Source organism: Mycteria americana, chromosome 24 (assembly GCF_035582795.1).
Source record: "Mycteria americana isolate JAX WOST 10 ecotype Jacksonville Zoo and Gardens chromosome 24, USCA_MyAme_1.0, whole genome shotgun sequence".
Taxonomy (NCBI): Eukaryota; Metazoa; Chordata; class Aves; order Ciconiiformes; family Ciconiidae; genus Mycteria; species Mycteria americana.
In genome coordinates this window covers 3,522,413-3,548,850 of record NC_134388.1, presented here as the reverse complement: position 1 = coordinate 3,548,850, position 26,438 = coordinate 3,522,413, and the positions used below count along the sequence as shown (strand labels likewise).

Sequence of the window (26,438 nt, the reverse complement as noted above, 5' to 3'; positions counted from 1 at the left end):
TTACACCTCTAGAAAAGTTACTCTGATTATGATGAAGCAGCGTGCGGCACCATCCACGCTAACAATTTCCAAGTGAAGTGCTTAAAGCCAGGCTTTGACAAGAACTGAGCTACAAGCCAGGCTCTTGCTAACTTCAACATAAGGAATAGGTGCCTGTAAATCACATCATTAGACTGTGTAAGTCAAGGTACTTCATATAAAAATTCTCTACCTTTCCTGAGACATGAAGAAAACAGGAGGTGCAAATGGAATACAACGCTGAAGAAGTCAACAAAACTATGAAGCTTTAATTCAGGAACGGAACAGAAGCTGTGTAGTAGGTCTGTGCAGAGGCTCTGGATGGCACAGCCAACGCTTCGGAGCAGAATGAAGCAACAGAGTTTTACGTACGTTAATACTGCCCTGGCTCTATAGGAATGTAAGGTAGCCACAGAAGAGTTAAAGAATTAAGTCATGTTTCCTTGTGAGGCTCCATTAAGCAATAAAAGTGAGTCTTGTGTAAAAGGATTTTTAGTTCATCATTACAAGTGCTGGTAATGAAGAGGATGCATGCTGGAAATGTCAGATGATCCATAAAGAACCACTGCTGCAAGATTTATCACTCTCACACCACACTGCTCCATCACTCCACCTGAATAATGAATGCTTTTTACATTCACATTTGTGTACAAAACCCATTTGCACAACAGAGAAATAACTCTGGAAGCAGACAGAGATTCTTCCTAATCTCTCGTCCGGGCCCTGGCTGGGCTGCCTGCACTAAATAGCTGCGCAGTTAACAAATACATCAATGCTAACCAATGTATCACTGCTACATCACCTTCCCCCGTACCACACTCCCAACTGTCGCCCAGCTGACTTCTGTACGAAAAAAGCAGCAAAAGCACAATTTATTTTGCAATAACACACTACAGTGATGGGGCATTAACTAACATTAAGATTAATTGCTCTGAGCTAATGAATCATCCATTACTAATCCCTCAGATGAGGCTAGGCAACTAAATAACAAGTTGTAGCTAGACTTTTATTAAAATCTTTGCAGAGTCTCGCCTTGCAGTCGTGGTCACAAAGAAATGTTTATTAATTTCTACATGAGATTCTTGATAGAAAAAAGAGAAATATTGTAAAGACAGACAAATCAAACTACAGATGAGTAAGTCAGCAATATGTCAGCTCCTTTCTAGTTACCACGTCCCTTCATACTCCCGCGATGCAGTACTTTCAGTAAATGAAGCTTTCAGGTAGTTTAGACCTGACTGCCAGGTGGGTAAGCGTCCTAGGCTCTGCCCAGCGTACGAGCACACTCCTAGGGAGTAGAGGCAGATCTGGTAATCACAACTTGTTTGTGTGTCAAAGCACTGAGACAGTGCCTCAGAAGACATTCAAATGATACAGCTTCCTGGTGCATTTGTTGGATATAAGAGCGAGAACATCACCTCCAATCTCAGCTACTTTATGATCCCACACAACGTTTTTCTGTCTAGTTAAAGCCTTTTACTTTTTCTCTTTTTTTTGGCTCTTGTTCACAGACACTCTCTACAGGTAAAAGATACCTACCAGTTTCCATCTCTGCTCTGGAATAGCAGTGATATCCACAGGATGACGCTCTATTACATTGAGAAAACGGGCCTCGGGGACAGCAATAGCACAGATTATATGGATCCACCTGGAAAAAAAAAGTGAAGAGACAAATCAGAGTCTACCGTTATTTGAATTAAATACTCAAGAGGGCAGTTAACATTTCTCCGACTCCCTCAGTATCAAGGCATATTTATGGCGGTTGGCAGCCTTGGCAACATTACCAACTGATTGTTAATCACGGTTGTACAAGATAAATGTCTCTGGAAAAACAGGGATCAACCTTCTTATGCATCTCATCTTGCGTGATACTAAACATTCTCTGAAAATACTCTTCTCTAAGAATAAACCATATTTAACAGCGTTCAGAGCCACGTTACCTCTGCTACTGAGAAGCCTGGTGCAGAGTGTAAGACAGCACAGTTATTCAAGCTCATCCTGCCAAGTTAGCGAGTAGCAGTTACCTCCATAATGCCAAAACTAGTTGTCACGCTGAGCATCAAGACCAAACTCACAACTCTAGAACATTAGATGCAGTATGGAAGGGCAAAATATTTAAAAACATACTTACCGCCCATCAGTGGTCATCTGAAGAGCTCCTCCCCTGAGATTACACAGGCAACATTCCTGTAGGAACAAAACTCCTTCAGAGCTGGACCGAAAAGCTCTGCTAGACTGCCTGTCTTTCCCAAAAAATGACTACACCACATCGGGGATGCAAAGGCAAACTGTACCCTCCCACCACCCATCTCTGTTGAAGTGTCTAATGAATTCCCACAGTAAGTTTTCTTTTGTCTCCAGAAGAGTAGATGCTTACCGCTGCCCATGCATTGGCTGAGCACCGTGAGCAAGACCAACTTTCATTCACCAAGTCTGGACGTATTCCGTAACAGCCTGAAAGAAACAAAGTCATATCCTTCAGAGTTTTGCTAACATATCTGTAGTATTGACTTGTTGACTTTTCAACTCAGAAGCGTCTTTGAAATCAGGTGTAGCATTTGAAAAACTATATTCAATAGTCTAGGCTCAGACAAAAGTCATAAGGAAAGTCATCCTTGGGAAGGGGGGCAGAATTTGGGACCAGCAGGTCTAAAAACAAACAAAAAACCCACATGCAGGTAACCCTCAACATTTTTTTTTCTCTTTTGTAAGGCCTACAACAGCAGTACTTTGATCCTTCAGGCAAGAACAGGGCTCAAAAGTGATGCTACTACTGCTGGAATGCACTCACACATGAAAACAGTTAAGACGACTAGAATTTTAGCATGATTGAAGCAGTCATCTTTGCCAAGTGCTATTATGAGGAAGGACGAAACCACTAATATTGCAAGGAAATTAAATACATGCATTTCACATATTTAACAGTATTTAAACTAAAACTAATTTCTGGTTATATGAAGTGTTAGAAACATCTGACTTTATAGAGCATCAATGACTGTAATGTGCAAGCACCAAATCCTCCTACATACTCCTCTGCAGCACCAAAATAGGAAAGTGGTATTATATTCATTATAAAGACAGGGAAATAACACCAAAAAAGCTCTTAAAATTCTGTAAAAGGCACTGAGGTTTGCCACTGAAGACAAAGGGGACAAGACATACAAATAGTTCTGAAAAATTGGATCTATGTGATTTCTGCAAGCCTGCAGAGAAAGCCTGTAGCAGAAAATTAAACATCCCACAAATTGCTGGCCAGCATCCTAGCTAACACAAAGTTCATCCCATGGCCTTTACCGATCCTAACAAAACTGAACATAAAATTTCAGCTGGAGAGTCTCCAATTACTGAATTAAACTTAAAAGAAGTTATTCAGAAAGCACTGAGATTGCCACAATAACCTGATTTATAAAAATCGTCCACTTAACCAGATAAACATTACGTCAAAAAAAAGTCAATAATATAGATCCACAGCTGTCTTCCACATCTGAAGTCTCTTTTCATCCTAGGGCAAATCAAGAAAGCAGATTCAACCCAGTCCTAGAAAATAAGCAGGGGTATTGAGTCTAAAAAACTGATCTGGAAATTGAGCTGAAAGAGAAACAGACACCCTTAACCAAAATCCTGCTACAGCTCGAAACAGTGCGGAACAGGCTGAAATGCCAGCATTGATTTCTTGCTTCAGGACCACAGGTAGCTGGATGATGGGATCTGAGGGGAGAAATAGTCACTTACTGAACACCAGATCATCCTGTAACAGTGATCCTAATGGAACAAGAAAAGTATGCTCTTTTTATGGATTTTGACAACACCTTAAAAGCCCAGAAACCTTTGCAAAAGCTTTCTTCTCTGTACGTCCTTGCTGTTGTCATAACCTGGCACAGTTGGGTGAGGGCACTTCTCAATAACAAGCAGACTGCCAACTGGTTTTACAGCATGCTGCCAGATTAACCAAAATACACCTCGACACTGCAATCCTATAATAAAAGTAAATGGATTCTCTGCAGCAAAGTCAAAGGGATATCACAGTCTAGAAGTACAAACAGCGACAAGGAAACCACAAGACACTGGAGACCACATCAGACTAGATTTAACTTCTGTCCTATCCTCAAGGGTAGAGCACAGGCAAAACAGAAAGCTGAATTTCTCTACACCCTGTCTGAGACTGCAGATTAGCATCACTTTGCTCACATCCCTCTGTCCTTAAACAGTATTTGGCCACTGAAAGCATTTTGATAGACTAGTCTATTGCAGACATTCGGATGTACAAGATGCAACATCTCTGTTCTGATCGCTACAGAGAGTGCAATTTCTGAAGTAAGAAAGCAGTCTTTATCCTCACGCTGACTCTGCGTCATGTGCTCTTATTAGCCAGAAGTGACCATAATCGCGGATGCAGTACAGAAATAAAAGTTGCATTCTAGTTCTCCACAAGAGACTGTCGTGCTGAGCTGCATGGTGACCTGCGGACTATAAAATTGGAACAACAAAAGTAATTCCAGCTGATGCAAGTCAAATAAGTTTTCCCATCTGTCAAGATCAAACAGCTGAACAGTAATTCGTCGCATCTCCTAGTACGAGTGCGAATATTAACTAGATGTCGTACAATCTACAGTGAAGGTACACTCTACCAGGATTAATCAGATCTTCTTTCAGACATAACTATCAGGGAAACACACAGACATATGTTCCTTTTTGTAATCAAGTGCCATTCCTACAAACAGTAACACAGACACTAATAAAATATATCTCAGAAACTACTCCGTAATCTCTGATGCACGCAAGAACAATACGACCTTACCCAGAAGACCAATATTTGAACAAGCAAAAAGAGTGTGATCAGCTTTGCGATTTCTGCTTTATTACAAAAAATGAAAGATAACAAAAGAAAGAATCTTTTCTGTGAGACAGAGAAGAATCGGCCAACAAAACAAACAGTAAAAAGAATATTTGTGTGTATTTTTAAGATCAGTGACTGCCAAGATGGACTCGAATATCTACACATACTAGTACCAGAAAAGGAAAACGTGGGAGTGACAGGTATAGCAAGCATGCCCAGAAGGAATTCAAATACAGGCAACGTACAAAGACACTTCTGAGTTTCTCAATACCCGAAACGCTTTGGTGAAGAAGGAAACACTCACTAGCATGAACCTGCAGGCAGCATTTGGCACAGGATATCAAGGGACTGGTTCCATCTTCTCCAATATATGAATTTGAAGGAAGGGGCTCTGTGTTTTCTCCACTTGAGGTAAAGCACATCTCTGGGATCAGAGGTTTGGTCTTTTGTCCGCACTTAGAAAGGTGGATGAAAGAGGTGGTCTCCCCTACAGAGACTGGGACAGCTTCTTTATCCATCTGTAAGGACTTAAAAGAGAAAATATCATCATATGGAATCGCCTCTTCCCTGGTCACAATTTTAAGCTTGAAGTCAGAGCATTCCCCTTGCAAAAAAGTCATCCAACACCTGAAGCCATACAGCACCCGTAATGAACTTTAAATCCTGTCTTCTCATGCACACCCCCACCCCTGCCTTTTGCTCCTCTCTCTCTTCCTTAGGCCTGTACTGGGATCTGTAATTTATTCTGAAAGCTCAAAGAAGCATTAGAATAATGAGAAGTTTTCCCTGGTTTTCTTCTGTAAAAATCTAAATTCCTAAAATGCAGCTGAAAACACCAAGGAAAAAAAAAAAAAAGAAAATATTAATAAAAGCAAGACCTTCCCTCCCCCTCTCCCTCATCCTTTTGGCATCCTTCCCTACTCTTTCTGCAAGAATTTCTCCAGAAGGACATTTCAAGGTTTCTGGTAGCAGACCAGAGTTAAAAACAAGGGATTAAAACAGCCCAGCTGTACCCGGTTTCCTTACAACCGTTATACAACAACATCCAGCAATCGCAACAGATATTTTATTTTCAGTCTGTATAATAAATCAAGATATTTTATTGAAGGGGGAGGTGGGTTCTGCTTTTCTCGGAAAAAGCTTCCAACACATATATATGCATCTAAGGCACGTATTCCTAGTGGACACAGAGAGCCAGATTTGGCTCTATAAGCATCCAAGAACAAATCAATGCACAAACGGGCAAATAACTAATTCATCTGATAAATTTTGCCTTTCTGCTCATAACATATCCCAAAGCATATTGGTAGTTTCCAAAAAATGATGTATGTGCTTACTCAGTAAATTTTTATTTTTCTGCTTGTTTGCATATAGTCAGAAGTCCAGGCCCATTATCTGCACAAGAGCGATCACATGCCCGATATGGCACTGTTTCTCTGTACGAAACAGTGTTTGCAGTGCAAAGCTCTTTATGTGTGATTTAAAAAAATCAAAGCTGAGAAAGCCAGAGAAGCCAGGAAAGAGAACAAAAAAGGCTCCATCCACTGCCTCTGCCAAATCCAAACACACTTCTTTGGTGTGCAAATTTGCCTTCTTTCTTTATTATAAAGGTCTGCAGCATAACTTGCACAGTAGCCACCACTCCGTACCCACCACTGACACGTCCATCTGAGCAGCATCAGGAATTATTACCTGGTTATACGGGTAAAAGAGGGTACAGACAGCACAGTATGGCTCACTCAGGGCAGCAGCTGCATTGAATTTTCTTTCAGCTGGGAAATTATGTGCTTTATTCTTCCACTGGAGGGAAAGTAAAGATTTCAAAGCCTCTGGGTCACTCATATCTTCCTCCCCAGAAAATGGAAATGTTTCTAGAAAGAAAAAAATGCCAAAACAATGGTCAGTCAGTAGAGGGAAGACTGTCTACAGACAGTAGAGGCAAGACGCAGCAAGGTAGGGTTAAACAGCTAACATTTCGACAACACAAGCAGTTCAATAAATAAGAACATTCAACTCATCCATGGTTCCTCATATGTGTATGCCTCAAATACTTCCTTAAATGGATATAATCTCCACTTTATAGGTAGGATAGACAAGATAGAGACACCGATGACCTAATGGAACTGGCTATGAGGAAGAAGGAGGAAGAGAATCTAGATTTACTGCTGTCATAACTCTCCACTTTCTAGTTGTGGAAATCTACAACGTCCTTTCAATGAAGCCAAGTTCAAAATGCATGATGCAAGTGCAAGGAAATCCCCCTTTCCTTTCTCCAACTGGGAGCTGCATTCTCTGGAAGACACACGTGCAGTTTGTGCTGGTTTGGTTAGGCCAGCTCCCAATTCCCACCAGTCAGCAGCAAGCCTGTTTCAACCTTCCCAAAGCGCATCCTGTACCTGTTTCCGCAAACACAAATCTTGGCTGCGAGATATCCTGGGTTCAAGTTTTCATTTTACTTTTCTGCAGCTGCTTCACAGCTACTTCCATCAAGCGCACACCACTAAGCCTTCAATTTGCATTCACCACCACCTTTTCTTCTGCCAGAGCTCTGATAGGTACCGCTTGTGCTAATTAGTTTGCTAATTCTTTGTTTTTACAAAACCTTTAAAAAGCCCTTGACATTTTATGATTAAACCACCACAGAATCCATTTGTGTCAGTTTGGTGGTCCAAGTTTCTTACCATTCCTTATTAAGGAATTCTGAGTCACTGTAAGCGTTAAAGAAATTTTCCACACGAGACTAAGTGTAAATCACTCATTGCATTGTCAATCTGCAAAGCTTCCAAAATAACGGCTTTGGCCAGGGGAACTCAAAAACATCTTAGTGGAACATAATCCCCAGAGCTCAGCACATTAAACCAAATTCTTCACTGCTTCACTGTTAATTACTGGAAATACGCAGTTAATGTTCTGCTCTCAACAAGTCTAAGCCTCCTCCCCATTTCTACCTCCCTTTTAAGATTTTCAGACCTCCCTTTTAAGATTTTCAGGTTACCAGAAAGGATAAAAGGAACTTGTAGTAAAACACTAATGGCTAAGTTTACGTCTCAGATTTTAAATGTTCCCCCCAACTGATATATATTTGTCAGACAACGTGGGAAATTTTATTGTGTTTAATTAATCAATCAATCCTTTTTTTCCTATCTCTGTCATGCTTCAAATGAGGGTTACTTCCTAAAAAGTGTCTTTGCTTTCTTACTATATTTTTATCTTGGATGAAAACTGGTATCCATAGGCTAACAATAGTTGCTAACACCATCGCCTTTTCCACAACACTGCATAGGATTCCGCCGGAAAGGGAGACAAATAGGAAGAGCCTTGCCAGCGGGTGAGTTAGGCTTTCCTTCCTAGAGGAAGATACTGCTCATGCCCGGAGCTGACTGCCAGTTCAGCGTGTATCAGACCAGAGCTGGCCCTCACAACAAAACAGATTTATAAGGACATGTTCTACAGTCTTAACTTCAGCTAAACGTGCGTGCGTGCCCACGCCTCGTGCAAGGCACAGATAAAATTTAAAAACACCAGTCACCTCGGGTATGCAGATTGATACTTTCAAGATGTCTTAACTTTCAAAGCCGAGCTCACCACTCACCTTTTGAAGAAATCAAGCACCTTTAACAACATTTTAAGACATGAGCCAAAAAAACAAACCACATGCTTCTCCAAATTTTAGTCAAAGCACATCAGGAGACAAGCGAGGATTTATGATACCAGTGAAATCAATGAAACCAGCATCATAATCCAGAGTGACAGACTGAGGGAAAAAAGGAAATGACTGTTGTATGTTATCACCACCTTCACTCATCTCAGGATGGATTCTAGGTGAGACACAGCATTCAGGATGGCTCCTACGTTTCAAGCAAGTTAAACGCAAGTAGAAAAGGCTAACAATTTGCCTCAACTGAATCTTAGTGTAGCATATGCATTCTTTTAATTTACATGCTCACTCTTCCTCACTGCAGTCTCCAGATCCTCCTTACCCATTAGCCCTGAAAAAGTAAGGAGTGCAGAGGGCTGCTTCTATTCCCTGACGGGGAAGAGAAGAATCCGTTTGATCAGATTTTGCCCAACAGTGCTGTAAATCAGTCCCCAAGAAATGCCAGCTTTCACAGAAAGTTGCTCCTGAGTCAGCCAGCAAAGTCCCCGTACACCATCCAAAAAGTCAAAACAGTGAAAAGAATCTGTCTAATGAGGATCCTTCAGCACAAAGTTTGTTGCAAGGTCTCACACCAAAACAAGATAACTAGTCTCAACTGCCTTTCAACGCTTCACTCCGCATTACATATATGCAAGACATCAAATGCATCATCCTTGGTAAGGAAATGGAGCTATGTACATACAGAATATCCCCTTCCTACACAAAGCTTCTCTAAAATCAATGGATACATTCTCTGAAGGAAAGTGAACAGGAAAGATGTCCTTTTGAATATAAAGTTGTAAGTACCTTGAAAGCAGGGACTGCCAACTACGCCTTCGCGTACCCGCCCCAGCACGCAAAAGCTTCTTACTGTGGACTTTTCTATATTCTGAGTACTTTATAAAGTGGGCAAGACCCAGAAGTGGTAAATTACACCACACAACAGAAGTGAGAGAGTCTTTTCTTTTTCTTTTTTCTTGGTTCAGACTGTTATGGCATTCACAGTGACTGGAATGTGGGAAAAGAAAAATCAGTGATGTACAGTTAAGCACTGAGAGACTTTCTAATTCTCATCTCTGGATCTGCCAAGAAAAGTTGGACCCCAACATTCACATGAATTAAAAGGCCAAGCAAAAAGTTAGAATTAACTTTTCCCATACACATAACAGCAGTCCTAACCTCCACCACCCTCTGAGGTAAATAGATCTCATTTTAATGCAATATCTAAGAAGGAGCTTTTACTTCAAGATGTTATTTTCTGTGAACTATTTTTTTTCCCCTCTCCCCAAAATGCTGTCTCATTCCACAGCCAGCAAAATATTTTTCTTGACAGAAAAAAAGGGTGGGAGGTGAGAAGGGACACCTCCCACAGATGAATTTTGGTTCCAGCTGGGTTATCAAAATGGGAACATGCTGCATTTTCTATCAGTTAAGTGTAAGACAAAAAGTTTGAGGCCATCCAGTTATGTTAATGGCTTCAGCAATTTTTCGGATCAGACAAGACATACAAGCATTCTTAATGCTACTGCACTCACCCTCATCACTCGAGGTCTCCTGCTTAACCACTGACAATGGGGAGCGGGTTGGTGGTTTGCCCAGTGGATGACGACGGCTCTTTTTTATCTCCATCTTCATTTTTGAAAAAGCAGAAGCAGTCTGTAACAAACGAGAACAAGCTAGATGGGAAGCCCAAAACATATAGGTAAGCAAAGGAGAGTACAGGACAACAGAGGCAGCATCTTGAGTTCTTCCATAAAGAGTTCTTGAATTTACACAGCAAACTTTTCACTGCCTTTTGGCTACAATCAATTAAGCCTCCCAAGCCAATTACTGCAGTAGATAAAGCCAATTCTATCTCTTAAGATGTCGAGTAAAGGTAAACTACAATGTTTTCTTAAAATCAGAACAGCTCCAAGTCTGCCAATCCAATAGCTTATGAAAAGTCTGGTCAATCACATAAACAGCTAGGAACCCTACCACGAAAATTATGTACAGAGCATGTAGGACCAGAAACATTTTACTAGAACATTACAGTGCATTTTATGACAAGTGTATTTATATTGTACTGTACCCGCTGCCCTGTGTACCATCCAACACTGTAAATACTGCATGCATCCTAATCACAGGGGCTCACAGTCCTCTTTGGTGACGGGCACTGAACGCATTACAGGCGAGTTACTTTGCACTAGAAATCGACGGTACCACGTGCTTTGGTGCACAAACATGGAGACCAGCACCAGCGCTACAGCGTTAAGAATGAAATCCAAGTGCACTCCGTGTTACACAGGAGCGAGCAGAGATGAAGGTACTTAGGGCAGCCCAGCATAGCATAGCATAGCGGGTTTTTTCCTCTCTAGTCTGCAGCCATTATCTTAGAAAAATTTACATGAAAAGTATGCTAATTGTGCCACGCCAGTATGGCAATGCACGTTTCCCCCTATCCCCACAACTTCTAATAGTGCTTTGCCATTCCCTTGGCTCTTTCAGCAGCATCATGAAGGAAAACAGAGCTACATAATACTGCTCTGACTTGCTGCTAATTCCTGAACATTTTCTTCCTTCCTCTCTTGGAAACTGTCCTCAGGAAAGCACTCTCCAAGGAAAAGAGATGCCTGTGACAGATTACATGCTATGAACTGTATTGTCCATGAGAAAGTTTTCTGCCAAATTTTCCAATTCTAAATCTCATGATGGAAAAGATCCCTAGGCAACACTATACAGCAGGCCAACACCTGGAAGCATAAAGCACATGCTACCAGCTGCAGAAGTCAGAAACAAGGGGGAAGAATTATCGAAATGTTGGTGTGATCAAAGTTCCCCTTGGGATCGTTCGGTTTTACCACTCTCAGAACAGTTGCTCTGCAGCAGCCATTTGCTTGTGCTGAGTCTTCCTGCCTAATGATCTGGATGATCATTTCAGTATTATCTGTACTATTAGTAGCAGGAAAAGAGATTCTCTGTTTTATCTTTGGAAGGCAATAACAAGTTTGATTAATCAGCTAGCATCAATGCAATGATGGACCGAACTATGGACTGAACTGTGAGAAAATGATCAATCTCTTCCTGTAAAAGCACTCCATGGCTCTCCAACACGGCACTATTCCACTGGAGGCTCAGGCACAATTCAGGACCCCTCTCATTCCAAGTTTAGTCCTCAACTTGTTGCTTAAAACTAGCAAACCTTATAGTCACCTCCTTGGTCATGCATACCTGTAAATCACTGACCTCTGTAGCGACCTCTGTATTTTCTGCTTCTGCATTCTCCTCCTCCTTCACAGGGATTTCCATAGGGACCGTCTGTTCCCGCCAGCTTGGACTCTTTTGCGTGGCAAACTGCTCAAACGCTTGCTGGCAGGACATGCGCTCCTTGTCAAACACCACCTTTTTGGTCCGTGGAACCACATAAAGCATGGGAATGATTGGCCGAGGTTTAAAGTCATCTTCCTCAACTGGTGCCTCCGAGGGCTGGATAATGTTCAGGGGAGCTGGGGGCAAGCTCTTTTCTGCTGTGGACGATGTGGGTACTGCTGGGGGTACTGATGGCCGTGCTGCTGGCGCCTCGTCCTCTGCCAGCTGCTGCTGCGGTGCAGGTGGCGGCGGCAGCGGTGGCTGCTGCTGCAGAGGAGGCTGAGGTGCTTGCAGATGGTGCTGGTGTTGATGGAAAAGGTGCTTCTTCTTCCTCTCACCTTTTACTTTTGGAGGACGGGCCTTTACTTTGCAGTCACCTGTTTCAAGATAATAAGCAACATTTAGCTTCATATGCCAAGATTTCTGGGCATTTAATATTTTTCTCCTTTCATCAAAAAGCTCCAATGGTGGGCTAACTCATTACATTATACAGGCAGACTGAAAGCTGTAGACATATTCAGCTCTACTTCAGCACTGACTGAGAGAAGCCCACTTCAGAAAGAAAAGACTTGTGTCATTTCTATGGACTATTTAATTCTTGACTGGAACAGAAAGTCTGCCAAAATGAATGTTGCCTGGAGGGAAAATATCTAAACCCCTAAGAAACTGGACAGTATGCCAAAAAACATGTAATATACTACATTGGCCTTGACTCCGTATTTCAAGTTTTCTGTATCAGCAGACTCCAAAGTGGGGTGTGCAAAACCACCCACGGGGGTGCAGGAAGAAAATATTTTTGTACCATTAATAAAATAAAATAAAATAAATCTTTAAAAATAGTATTTTATCTTTATTTCACCCTTTTAAAAATTTCTATTTTTGTGTACGTTTTATAATGTACATAATACTTTAGCACAGTAATACATGTATAGATTTTATAAATAGATATGCATATATCGGGACGTGTGCTCAAAATTTTTTTGCTGATAGGGGGGCGCAATCAAAAAAGTTTGGAGACCACCGTTCTGTATCGCTAGTTTGCCCTAACCCCTGGACCACCCCCCATTTACCGCTCCCTCTACTTGCAAGCATAGCTCTTATCTGAGTATTACTGTGTGTCAATGCATTCAACAGCCCTAGGAAATGAAGAATTGAACAAAGATACCTGAATCGTTATTACCAAAAGATTTCTACTGTAAGGTCTTTTAAAAGATGCCTTTAAAGCATAAATCAAGTACAGCATTGAACTAAGCCTATTACAGACACCATGTCAGCACTGGTTACTGAGATATCCTTTCCTAACACTTGCTCCATTTGTCCTTGTTTCTCCTAGCTGACTGTCATTCATCTTATCTGCATGGTGTTGCAGGTCTCTTACATGGCTGTGACAACAAAAACACTTCTTGAACAGCTAGACGTCTCAATATTTTTACCAGAGGCAGTAACGACCCATAAAAGTCTTCCCCACCTATCTTCCCGATATAACTCTGTTAAAGGATCCACACAGTCTGATTTTACAGCAGTAATTAAAATTCCTGCTGGCCACTGAGCAAGCGTCTCTAGCTTAGGACAGGAGATGCCTTCACATCTTGCCTTATTCCATCTAAAATGATGTATGTTCCCTTTGCCCAGCTCTTCCCCCACTTCAGGAATGAAGTTATCAGTTCACTCAAAGGAAAGTAAATAATAGATGCTCCACAGACAGATGCCAGTGCTCCATTTATTTCGTAAGAGGCTGTTTTTCACCTGCAGATGCTACGACTAGATGACTCTGCTGCAAAAGGTCGTTCTCCCACTAACAGGATGGGGAAGACGGCTGACGACAAGGCAAGACAGAGAAGGACTATTCACCCTAATAATGATGCTTCACCAGTCCCAACCTACTCAGACTCCTCCATTAAGCACTAAACCAAAGCTGACTAGCCAAACCTCATGAACAGAAAAATCAGATAAACCATCACACAATAACGAGGTATCTGCAGGAGGAAAGGTTTCAAAAGAGAAGGTGAATAATCCCACAATAAGATAAAGTGCTAAAATCCCTGCTGAAATCTTCTAGGGGATGCCTCAGCCTCGACATTTCCCAGAAGTCTGGTCCGATTACTTTATTTACGCTAATTTATAAAAATGGGAACAAGTCCAGCCCAAATAGTTATTGTTGTACTTGTGCAGCCAGTCCCTCAGATAAACTGGTTTGTTCTATCACAGAGAAAGGAATATTGAATTTCCTTAGAGAAACAAACATATTGAATGAAAGGCAAATTGGATTTTTCCCCAGTTGCACCAAACCAGATCATATTTACTCTCTATACACTCGGAGAATTCTCTACCCAACAACAAAACAAATGCCATTCACCAGCTTTATTGACTTCTGAATGGATAATTTGACAGCAGCTGGCACGTAGAACTTTGTTTAAAAGTTTTTGCATTAAGATGAACAAACCAGTCTGCAAGTGAATCTATAACATCAGAAGCCAGGAAAGAGTGAGGTAAAATTCCAAGGCCCTATCTGGCTATCATGAATACTTCTAGAAAGGAAAGGGATCTTTATGCACAAATCAGCATGGCAGGTTAACAGAGGACTGCCTATCAGCTGTCCTTCTGCTGAAGAAGAAAGGCACAAGTAGCAGAGCTAGTATGCATGGAAAACAGTAGCATGACAATGGTTTTTCATGGTGGGAAGACTTGCTTGTCTAGAGATAATTTGAAATACTATCCTGAGTTCACTATAGTTGCAGGTATACAATACCTTTGAGGGGAAGGGGTGTTGGTGGGGAAATCAAACCACTTACATAGGACCATACAGCATAGCTTTGGGCAATGAGATTATAAAAAGCTGCTACAAGAGTATGGACTTCATCTGCTGGAGCAGTATCTCCTGGTGTTGGACCAAGACAATTAGAAATGGACTTCAGCATCAGTAATTTAGCCACAACTTTAGTTAAATAATTTGTACTGTCAACAGCTCAAAAAGCAACTGTAAATTAGACTCATTAATCTAGCAGAAGCACAAGCACAGAGATAAGATGAAACTAAACATGGAAGCAAGCAGGAGAATTTTGCCAGTACATCCCTCTAATGCGGCACTGCATCCTTCAAGATGTCTGTGTTTGCGTAACAGTTGCACTCAAAGGTTTTTCTTCAATCCATGTGGGAGATCGTGTGGTAGATGAAGTAATCGCAAAGACTATTCCACCATCCTGAAGTTCCTCCTAAGCACCGAGTTCACATTTTCACTTAAAGAGCATTACTTACTTCTAGGAAGAGAATACTACCTTAAAGCAATCCCTACATGCTCAGTGTTCATATCCTGTCCATCACCTATGCGAACAGAATATGCAAACATGACTGATACAAGAGCAGAAAGCAAAAGTGGTAGGAAAACACCTCCTTGCTTCTAGGGGTTGTGTCTGCTCAGTTGTTATCAGAACTTCATACGGCACGTACTACAAATACGTAGATGGCCACAACAACTGCTCGCAGATTTCTGAAAAGGCTCTACTTTCTCTACATGATGCTAGAAAAGTCCAGGAAGTCTCTAGGACAAACTCTTGTGCTATGACATTGTTTCATGATAATCCTTCCATCACATTAAACAGTCTCATCTCTTAATGACTTTACATTGCCAGCTTAAGCAACACGGGAGAAAAATCAGTGAGAGATGAGCCACTTGGCTAATGGCCAGTTCTTGAGATCTTGCCTGAAGGAAAATCCTCGCATAGCGAACGGTCATCTAAAAGTCAGTTATGCACCAATTTGCTATTATATACAGCTAACAGCAGAAAAGTTTTCAGTTCTGGTTTACTGGCATCTTGATCACAGTATTACTTCATGTAATTATGTACTTAGTTTACAATTGCAACACTCAAGAGGGTATGTGGGAATGCCATTTAATGAAATGCGATAGAAAATAACACACAACCATTTTGCAGTTAGGCACCTCATTGCCTCTTCTCACATCATTTAGGAAAAAAAAAAAACCCAAAAAGAATCCTCCTGTAAGATACATGGGTTGTAGCCCAAGTCTGCAGGACTCTTAACAGGTACAGCATCGCAGATAACACTGCTGACTCACAGGATGTATTTATGCTGCTTAGCATACCCAGAGAAGAGCAGAGCTTAAAGACTCTCCTTTTTCATTTCAAGTCCCAAGACAACCTGCTAAGAATTCTAAATGCATTAATAGCAACATAATAAATTATGAATATAAAGCTGAGTCATAAAAAACAAAAGAAAACACCTTAAGGTATCTGGGTCAGAAATCCTGAAAGCCTCAAGTTATTAATACTCGGCTAGTCCAAATAACCGACGTGAAGCGTAAGACTTACTTTGAAGCTATCAATGATTACTTTGAAATCTCATTCTTCCCCCTTCTCAAGGTCATCTTTTCTGGTGTGAGTAGGAAACGAAGCCAAATTAAAACCAGAGGAAAAGAAAAAGTAAGTGAAGGCGGGGGGAAGCTAAATTGCCATGAGCAGGACTGTCCAAACAGATGCTATTTTCTTTTTCAAGATGAAACAATAAGACGCTTGTGAGAGGTAATGCAGACAGTAGGATGTAGAAAACTAGAGAATTCAGTGGTATTTAATTGCTATGCTGCATTAGAAACTTGTATATTTGCTAACAGCCACACTGAGCACTAGACCCCTCAGAAACTGCAAAGTCTAGTTCTAGTGATGCTTTCTGCAATGGTGCTGCAAATAAGTTCTTCCCCTCCTGTGCTAACAGTTAAAGAGCTCTTAACATGCAGTCTAACTGTATGATTTGGAACCTATTCGGCTAGAACAGAGTCTTCATTGTTCCTCTGCCATTCTAAGGATCTCGAATCTGTCCTTGTCACTTACCTCTTGTCTCCGAAGGGATATCAGCATTTTCGGGCCATTTATTACAAGCATCAACTGTTAAACTCGTACAAGCGCTAAGAGCACACAATTTAACACACTGCTGACACTTTCAAGCTTAGGGCAATAGGAATTAACTATCCGCATTGTGCTACTCCTGCTCTGTACAACAATGATTTTCAAACTCCTTATTTCCCATGAAAAGAGAAAATACACTGTCTAGCTAAGAGACGCTGGAACTGAACAAAGACCTCAAATCTTTTCCCAGAACTTCCACAGATTTCCTTTAAGATCATTATCAAGGTTCTCTAAACAGTTTGCAGCATCAGTTTTCTCCAAATGCTAAACAAATAATGGATATATACAATATATTAAAATTAATTCACTGGTGTTTCTGAAATGCTCGAGAGTGCCTCAATGAGAGAGTGCATCATAGACACATCAACTACTTAACCATGCACATTAGGGAAAAAAAGAAGCAGCTTACTCCCAGCAAGAATTGCAACCTTTCATACACAGCCAAGAGAAAAAAAAAGTATCACAAAAAAAGCCTCCAGCAAGATGGCTGAGGCCAGGCCTTTGGACTAACCATATGTATTAGGAACATGTCACACAAAAAACCACAAACCAAGACATTGTCTGTTTTTGCAACAGGCCTTCAGTTATATTTTGCCTTAAGTCATGGTGTACTCCAACAAACAGCTCCAAAGAATTTTACAGACACTGTTTCTTACAGGAGGACCACAGTATTAAAAAATATTCTGTCCACTGTACAGATGTGTCAATGAGCAGAGAAATGTTAAGTGACTTATCAAAGGTTGCACATAAATTCAGCCACAGTTTTGTGGAAAACAGCTCTGTTCTTTTATCAGTTCCTATTCCTCCCTGCCTTCTCCTAAACAGTTTGGAAGCTGTGCTTTTACGCAGAAGAAACCATAAAGGAGCGGGAGTTGTCATAGACTGGTATTAACTTCAGCCACGCAAAGAAAGCTGAAAAGCTTCCCTCCTACAGCTAGACTTGAAGAAAACCAAACCTGCAACTTGCACTCATGCAGCAGCTGTGATCCCACACAACCTAAGGCTGACTTTATTCACAGTCTCTGGAAGAAATGGGGAGGAAGGGAGGGAAAGGGGAAAAGATTAAGTGCACAAGGGAGTGCACAAATCATTCCTTTTCAGAGTAGTACACAAAATATATTTATTTGTTTCTCTATGAAATATTTAAAAATATTCCTCCCTTAATATATATTTTTACAAACCTGTAATAGTTTTGGCAGAAATTTCAAGCCCTGCCAAGAAAGCTATTTGGACTGAATCCTTAAAGAGAAGGAAAAATCAATTGCTGCTGTAAATGATGGTGTATTTCAGCGGGCATAGATTTAATATTGGGAAAGACTCCACGGATATTTCAACAGAAATAAACAACAGCAGACAAGTTATTTACAAATGTGTTTTAGAGAGACAGCTTGCCCCAGTTCTTCACTGAAGCGATCTGCCATCAGTGAGCAGGGCTCTCACCTTCTCCTCCCTCAATCACTTTGCTTCTCTCCTCTTCCTCTAGATCTGGCCCTCTTTTCAGCTCCTCTTTTACTTTCACGTCTTCCAAGGCAGTTTCAATAGCCATGACATCCCCAAGAGACTTCTGATCCTCTGTTTTATGTCTTCTGGGTTGACTTCTTTTTCTGTGAGACCTAGAAGTACAGAAGTGTGATTTGACATAAAAGAACAGCCTTCAATATATAAAACGATCACTGACTTAAAAAGCTGAATACGAAACAAAAGGATCTTCTTTGGAGAGAAAACACAAGGTAGCTAACAATAGCTACAGGGCAAAACAGATATCTGAAAGGAAACAGATGAACCTTGCATAACACAACATTTAAGATCCATTCACAGCAGCCATTAATTGTCCGGGTTTCATGAAGAGCTTTTTCCCACCATTACTAATGTAAGCTCACAAGCTGCAGTTAAAATGATTTTAATTGTATTTTAAATCTATTTTGCTTGTATTTCAAAATATAGACGAAAACTTGTTATAAATCTTCCTTTCATCCTCTGCCTCCATTCCATCATTTCTTTTCATTCTGCATGTGCTTCCCTTTGGCAAACTGCTGGAAGTCTGCAAAGCGTCATCTTCCAGCTCTGAAACACTACCCAGCACTGCCAGTTTCTAAAAACACAGTATAATGAATGCTTATAGCATAATCAATAGGCAGTCTATGATTTTTCAGTAGTGTAATTCACAGGGTCCAAGGCCTATGAAGAAGTCTAACTAAAAAAAGTGCACATTAATATGAACAGACTAATACTAATAAGCCAATAGCAATGCTGTTCTTTCTAAAGTCAATGCCACTAAGACGAAGAGATGACAGCAGCCACAATGCAAAGACACATGCAAATTCAGAAGTCAGGATCATGTACTTTGGTTAGGAACCGTTATTAGGAGCCAAGCACCCACACAGCCACTCGCTCACTCCCCACCTCCCCAGTGGGACAGGGAGGGAAAACAGGAAGAACAAGAGCCAGAAAACTTGTAGGTTGAGACAAAGACAGTTTAATAGGTGAAGGAAAGAGGAAAGAATAAAATAGAAAGAAATAAGCAAAGGAAATGCACTCACCATCTCCCACAGGCAGACCAATGCCCAGCCAGTCTCCAAACAACTTGGAAGCCAACCCCCCCCGTCTTCTTTCTCTACCCCCGTTTTTCTGGCTCAGCGTGACGTTACGCGATATGGAGTATCCCTTTGGCCACTTTGGGTCAGCTGTCCCAGCCGTGTCCTCTCCCAATCCCTCGCCCACCCCCAGTCTAGTCACTGGGCAGGGGGCAGAGTGCGGAAAAATATAAAGCCTTGACACTGTGCAAGCACCATTCAGCAATAGCCAAAACACGGGTGCCTTATCAGCACTGTCGTAGCCACAAATCCCAAACACAGCCCCGTGGGCTGCTACGAAGAAAGTTAACTCCATCCCAGCCAGACCCACTACAATTTTTTTAAAGGATCTATCAAATAGCTGCTTGAATTGGGTTTAAGTCTAACAAGCTCTCTTTTTCAAAAGAGACTGATTCAGAGACCTGCAACTTTTATGCCGTTTTTAGCATGCAGAGATTATTTTTGAAAGCAGTATCTTCCATATGGCCTCCCTGTGCCAGGCCCTTGCATCTACCATCGTGTAACAAACTATAAAACGCAATCACACTGCATTCACCGGCCCAAAACTCTAGAAAAGCCAAAATTCAGCTTCCCATCCTCAGAGCCCAGAAACTCAGCTGCTAATTAGATTTGGAGTACAATGAAGTTAAGAGCCCTTAATCAGGTAACCAACAAAGAAGGAAGAAAAAAATCCAACCTGAGATGAATGATTAATAGAAAAGAAAGTTGATCTATATGCACAGTAATTTATAATTGCTAGACGCTAACCATATGGTAGCCCTCCAAGTATAGATGTTAACTTCGCACCTGCAAGACATTCATTAGCAGGAACACACAGCGGAACCCAGAAGGATCAACTTCTCTCTTCACCCATATTCTAAGTACACACCACCTTCTCTGTGGGGGAAAAGCGAGGTGGGAGGAGGAGATAAACCTGTAAGACTTTTCTGTCACAGCTGGAACTTTCCATAGTTGGTGAAGAAAGCACTGGAGTAGAATCAAGTGTTACAAGCTATTTTTAGTGAAGTGCGTGTTTTATTCCCGTGGTGTAGAAATGCCAGACAAAAACTAAATCACAAAGCTTTATACTCACAGTAGATAAAAAAGATCTTTTTGCAGTGCTCTTCCCACTCTGAAGTTGTGGAAAAATGAAGAGAGGCAGAAAGCACTTCATTTAAAGAAACTGTGCTTCCAGAACTACAAGCTGAAGGCTGTGCATTTCCAGAAGTGAAGATGTTCTGTATCTGACATAATTCACATACCAGAAATGGGCTTTTTGTGGACTAAAACAGTCTCCCACTGAAGCCATAAAGTAAACAAAGTTGAGTTTTTCAAGGTAACCAAGTATGAATGACCTTAGAGAAGAAATAACATATCTCTCTGCAGAGTTTAAAAGCTACATTTTCCAAGAGAGTTGGCAAAAAAGCAGCATTTGTACTCTTTGAAGAACAGACCACAAAGTGACTTAAATTAAGTAGATACAACTGTGAAGAGGTTTGGGCAGAGGTGAATCCCATTCTTCCAGTAAAGTCCATCCTGCTGAGAAAAGTCAGTCTTCAAGTAAAATTACATCTTTCCAAGACATAAGCATAGGACAGAGACTACTGCTAAGCAGTATTCAAGAGCTTCAAAACTGCTTCAGGATAATACCGAAATAATCTAGGAAACAATGAATAGATAAGGGGGAAAAAAAGTACCTGGATCTTTTGCAATAGCTCAGGTTAAAGAGAGAGGCTTCTCTTCTAAGCAATAGGCTCAGAGAGGGAAAATAATCCTCGGCGTTCATATAGTACCTTACAGTATGCAAAAATTACAAATATCTAAGTAACCCTTAACAGCCATAGGCAGTAAAGACATTCCCAATTTCCAGATGGGGAAGAAAAAGATCCAGGGACCCAGTGGAGTTCAGACAGTCGTTGCCCATAGAGCATAAATCGCAACTCCTGACTCAGACTACGCTGCTTTTCCTGAAGCTCACTCTAGAAGGAATAACTGAAAACATTTTAGGAATATAACCTCTGGAGTGGAGCAACATTGCAGAGGTCAGTTATCTAGCAATTTATTCCCTATTTATTATGTCTTTTAGAGCACGGCTTTAATGGGGAACACGCTATCCCATTTCAGCATTTGTAAAATAACGGTCAAATCTTTTCACAAAGAAAAGGCAAGATGCAGGACCACCAGTCCAAAGCAACACCAGGTAACCGAAAACTCCTGGAAGACAAAGACCGGTGCTAGAAAGAGAGAGAGACGCTCTTACTAGTATGTTATCTTCTTCTTTGCTAGAATGCCTAAATAAAATAGCTACCATCAAATTATTAGGTCAATAGTTTTTAAACTGTTACTCCGTTAAAACAGTTTTTAAACTGTTAAACTGTTTGATAGGGACTTTCCCTATCAAAGATGGCCCCAGAAACCTAAAGTCTGTCTAAAGCTTTTTTCCTGGATTTCAAAGAAGTGCTATTGGAACTGAAATTACAAGCAGAGTATTACATCCGGATGAAGCGTTATAATTTCCAGAGATTGCCAACACTCACACCAGAAATTCAATAAATACTAGATGAGAGCAGAAAGAAGTAAGCTTTGTATGTTCCACTGCAAGCACTTTGGGTAACAGGCAGAGCAGGAATTATGTAAAAAAGAAGGGTAAGGGAGCATATGGAAGGGCACACACTTTACATCTGAGTACATTAAAGCCCTATGATAATTCCATTTCCTATAATACAGAGTCTCATTGTTCAAGCAAGCTTGATGAGGAAGGAAAGTTCTCCCATTGGCAGCCCAGGTCTAAAACACTCTAGTTCAAGTCCACTTTCTGGGACAGCAGCAGTTTTTTATTAACTGTCTGCTTCGGTGACCATTTAGCTTTATCCACAACCAGTTAATCATTACACATCACTACTAATTCAGTAGGTTAATTGCACACTCAAGAATGGAAAACCAGAACAGGCATGAGATAGCTGAGCTCCTCTAATGACGCAAGAGGAGATCTCAGAAAACTACACAAAACCAAGATGAAGTCTGAGAAACCTCGATGCCCAGGGATTTTCTGTGCCCCTTCAAGGGAGCAGACACAAAAAACTAACTGAAAAAGGAAACCACTTTCAGAGTTACTATTTTAAGAAACTTGACAGGAAAAAGAATGAAGTCATTTAAGTTGATGAGGGAAGTCACATACCGGTGTTTGTTGTCCTCTTCCTCATCTCCTATCCTATAAAGCAAGATTCCAACAGTAAAAGGTTAGCATGCCAAATTTTCAATTCAAGCATGCTGTAACACACAAAAACCACAAACTTGTAGAAAATTAATACAGAGATCAAAGGAAGCACAGAAAGGCATGCATAAAATCCCTTTTGCAATTGATGGGGTATTTTTCCCTCCTGCTTTCTGATAAGTGAAGCTATAAATGTTTACTAGAGATTTTTTGTCTTCCAGGATAAGAGATGAGATGCGAGGGGGCACACAGTGTCCTACTTTCAGAAAACATGTGCTTCTATAACATTTAAAGGAAACAGAACAATGAGGGAGCACATTACCCAAGAAAAATTACAAGAGGAAGCGTTAAAAAAAAAAAAAAAAAGGAAGAAAAGAAGAAGAGTTCAAACTATCCCAAAAAAAGAATTATAGTGCTTAAAATCTTAGCAATTAAAATCAAACACAGTGCTCAGCCACAGCTTTTTTTCTGGGGGTTTTGGTTTTTTTGGGTTTTTTTGGTTTTTCTTTGTTTTTTTCTCTTTACCTGCGAAGCAATTTAGCCTTCAACTCTGCTTTCGTCTCATTCCAGGCATCTAGTTCTGGGCTAGTCAGAGCCGTGGGTTTCATGTGGTCCAGGACAGCAATGTCTTTTCCTTGTTTCCATAAATCGTAACGTTCTGGTTGCAGAACCCTCACAAAGACATCCATGGAAATCTTCACCATGTCTTTGCGGCAAGTACACTGCAAGAGATATCCAGACAGCAACACCACATCAGATCAGAGGAACATTTTCTTTTCTCGTCAGCTGAGTCTGCTCTTCTCCAGAGGCAAACTAACACTCTACCCATTTTGTCTGTAAGGCCTACGGTGGGTCACTAGAGTGGGTCAATGCTGGGAATCCCATTGATGTATACGTGGGTATTTCAGCTTAATGGAAAGCAGTGACTCTACCCACCCTTGGCAAAACCAGAGACAGCACGAGCTGCCACACTCTTGAAGAGCAGTTGAAGACTCTGTTCCCAAGAATTTTCTTCTGCCTCTAAGCCCACAAACCAAGCTAAAACTTTCTGGTGACTGACACCCAGTATACTACTCATCTACTGTCTTACAGTCATTAGACAGTAATAACTTTGGCCGACGTAGACCAGCTCTGAGTCTGATCTCAAACCTATGTTCCCCCCATTAGCCTTAGTCTCTTGTGGAGTTTCTCAGGCTGGAAAGAGATTATTAATATCACTTCATAACTGAAAAAAGCCTTAAAGGAACAAAAGACTAACCTAGTGAACAAGGCAGTTAAACTTCATAATTATACATCATGACATTGCACATAAATCCTTCACAAGACTGTAGAGAAATAAAAAAGGCTACAACAATAACTACATCGTGCATCTAAACCACATAGGCCTAAGCCAAAGAAAATGTGCACTATTCATTTCAACTAGCATATGCTCATTAAAATTAACTTCTGGAATTGTACCCCTTGCCATTGTACGTGCTTACACAAAGACTACTTAGGGGCGTTTTCACTTGGATATCTGTTTGCTCTGATGAAGCACAGAATTAACAGACTGAGTCTAGCAAGGGGATTCTCACCCAGGCCACAGATACCAGACTGAATGAGCGTGTAGTCTTTATCAACTTGTAACTCAAAAAAAGGTACAGGACTGAAGAGGACGCAGAAATACACCAATACCCGCTTGCTTCATGGAGGCTGCAACTACAGTTTTGCCGTTGTATGTGAAAAGTTGAGCCCCCTTTTAGTTCTGCTGAGCCCCCTTTTAGTTCTGCTCGAAGGTGCAAAGCTTTGCATGGTATGCACTTGCACTAAATTGCTTTTCAACTTCGAGTTGAGGATGAGGTAATTATAGCCGCTTTGCAGGACTTCTTTTTTTTTTTAAAATGTTTCACCCTCGCTCCACACCTTTTCAAAACTATTCTATCCTTTCTCTTAGCAGAAAGGCATGAAATTAAACTTGCTTCTCCCTTTTCTTAATTTTTCACTACCATTATTAAAAGATTTATGGCCATAGTTAAAAAGCCACTGAGAGAGAGTCTTTCTGTACAGTTCTCAGCTATCCCACTTCCCTCCCAACTCCTGTTTTTCATTTTGCAAAGACCGCTGGCTACCTTCTGCTCTGCTCTGACTAGGAGAGCAGTAATAACCTGAGTGTGCCGAGTGGGAAGGAGTATTTATGGACAGGCACTTTCAGGAAAACTCAATTCATTTAATGAAAAATAGCGCGGGACGGAAAGGCTGGAAATGCAATTTGGCCAAAGAACGGCAGGAACACAGATGGTACCCATGCTTCAAATTCCTGGCCAGGCAGAAGCTTCTCACCGGCACCTCCATCAATACTGGCTTAAGGGATTTGTATTGAGCAGATTTTCAATCATTTTTCCTAAAGAAATTTTAAAAGCACCTGTGCACTGCTACAAAGGGGAATACAGAAGAGCACCCCACAGCACACATCATCAATGAGCTATGGAGATTGACCTCCTCTGCCTTTACAAAGTATGAAAAATGGCTTAAAAGGGGACCAGTCCACTTTCTGATCCTAACCTGGAACCAACATGCTGCTGCACACAGATGTCAATTCCCTCAAATCAAGCAGAGCAAATCCTGAGTCAGACGGGTCTAAAGGTCTCAAGTACAGTCTCCAACCACCGTCAGCCTAAGAGTCTCACAGAAATGTAAAGTATACAACACAGATTATCGAGAATCCACATACTGAGCTATCTGGATGCTATTCAGAGAAATGACACTGTGGGCTGCCGTCTCCAGCGTACCGCAACACCAGAAGCCCACAGCAGCCAAGTTCCTTTCTTTACACAAATCTAACATGATGTATGTTTGTATTTCGATTTTAATTTAATTTTATTACTTTCACACTAGCAAGCATGAATAATTTACAAAGCCTCTTTCCTTTGGGGCTTGTTCCGGACCATACAGTTATATTTCCTCAGCTGCTGCAGTTCTGTCACATTCACGTTCCCACAATGGCCAGGGTATTTTTCCATACCCTTCCCTCAGACCCAGCAAAGAGATCCTGCTTAATACAGCAGATGCTTCCAGTACAACTGCAAAAGGGAACGTGCATGTGTGTGTGAGAGGCGGGAGAGGGAGGAGAATGGGGGACATCAGAGGAGGAGACTGCCGGTAGAGAAGGGCAAGACATTTCCTTTGCAATTAATTACCTGCTCTATTCCATTAGAGCAGGACAAAAATAGCAAGCCTGTGTTTCCCTGTCAATGATAGCCATTTCCATGTATTGCCTCCCCTTCCATATACACAGAGTCATATTTCTTTCAAAGTATTTAATTGTGGTCATAAACACATGTATTTCCTAAGAGATATTACGCCTACACCCCCCACCTCTGTCTCTCCCTATCCCAATTTCTGCAGAACTTATCCTTCCATATTCCATCTTCCCCCCTCAAATTCTAACACTTTCATATTCCATTAGTATTAAACTTTACAGAAACAAAACAAAACAAAAAATTAACATGTCTACGCTTAAACACCACCACTAAGAAGAGATACAAAACCTCGCTTCCTTTATGTGAGCCAAAACCGAACCAGAAAGCCCTGATTCAGGTGTTCACACAACTCCTGCATACCAGTAGACCTGTGAAAGATTTAAGAGCGATACGGTCACTCAAAGCACAGCCCATGACTAAATGGCAACATGAAGGATACGCCTGTCATGTCAAAATGACAGGTGAGAAATTTAAGGAACTCCGAGATCATATCAAATACCTTCCCATTTGTTGTTCCCCGTGTGGTAGCTAGACCGCCGCACCAAACTGCTTGGCAGCAAGGCTGTCAGAGCGACAGAGCAAACAACAGAATATTCGTAACTTGGATCTCCAAGGACCAACTGCAAGTCCTGAAAATGAGGGTGGAAAAAACC

At 41.2% G+C, this 26,438-nt stretch overlaps 1 protein-coding gene across 3 annotated transcripts in view; it reads right to left on the bottom strand.

The window, feature by feature from the left end:
- Positions 1 to 26,438, bottom strand: part of KDM4B (lysine demethylase 4B) — a 92,806-nt gene that overhangs the window by 11,266 nt on the left and 55,102 nt on the right. Inside the window, exons 9-18 of one of the 3 annotated variants that reach the window (XM_075523931.1) lie at positions 23,072 to 23,268; positions 22,511 to 22,543; positions 18,200 to 18,372; positions 11,703 to 12,217; positions 10,028 to 10,148; positions 6,548 to 6,726; positions 5,160 to 5,382; positions 2,396 to 2,472; positions 2,150 to 2,205; positions 1,558 to 1,666 (exon numbers count right to left, since the gene is read on the bottom strand). In XM_075523931.1, coding sequence (XP_075380046.1) covers positions 1,558 to 1,666; positions 2,150 to 2,205; positions 2,396 to 2,472; positions 5,160 to 5,382; positions 6,548 to 6,726; positions 10,028 to 10,148; positions 11,703 to 12,217; positions 18,200 to 18,372; positions 22,511 to 22,543; positions 23,072 to 23,268 — 1,683 coding nt within the window. The remainder of the gene's footprint in view (positions 1 to 1,557; positions 1,667 to 2,149; positions 2,206 to 2,395; positions 2,473 to 5,159; positions 5,383 to 6,547; positions 6,727 to 10,027; positions 10,149 to 11,702; positions 12,218 to 18,199; positions 18,373 to 22,510; positions 22,544 to 23,071; positions 23,269 to 26,438) is intronic. The other 2 variants (XM_075523932.1, XM_075523933.1) reach the window with 2 other exon arrangements.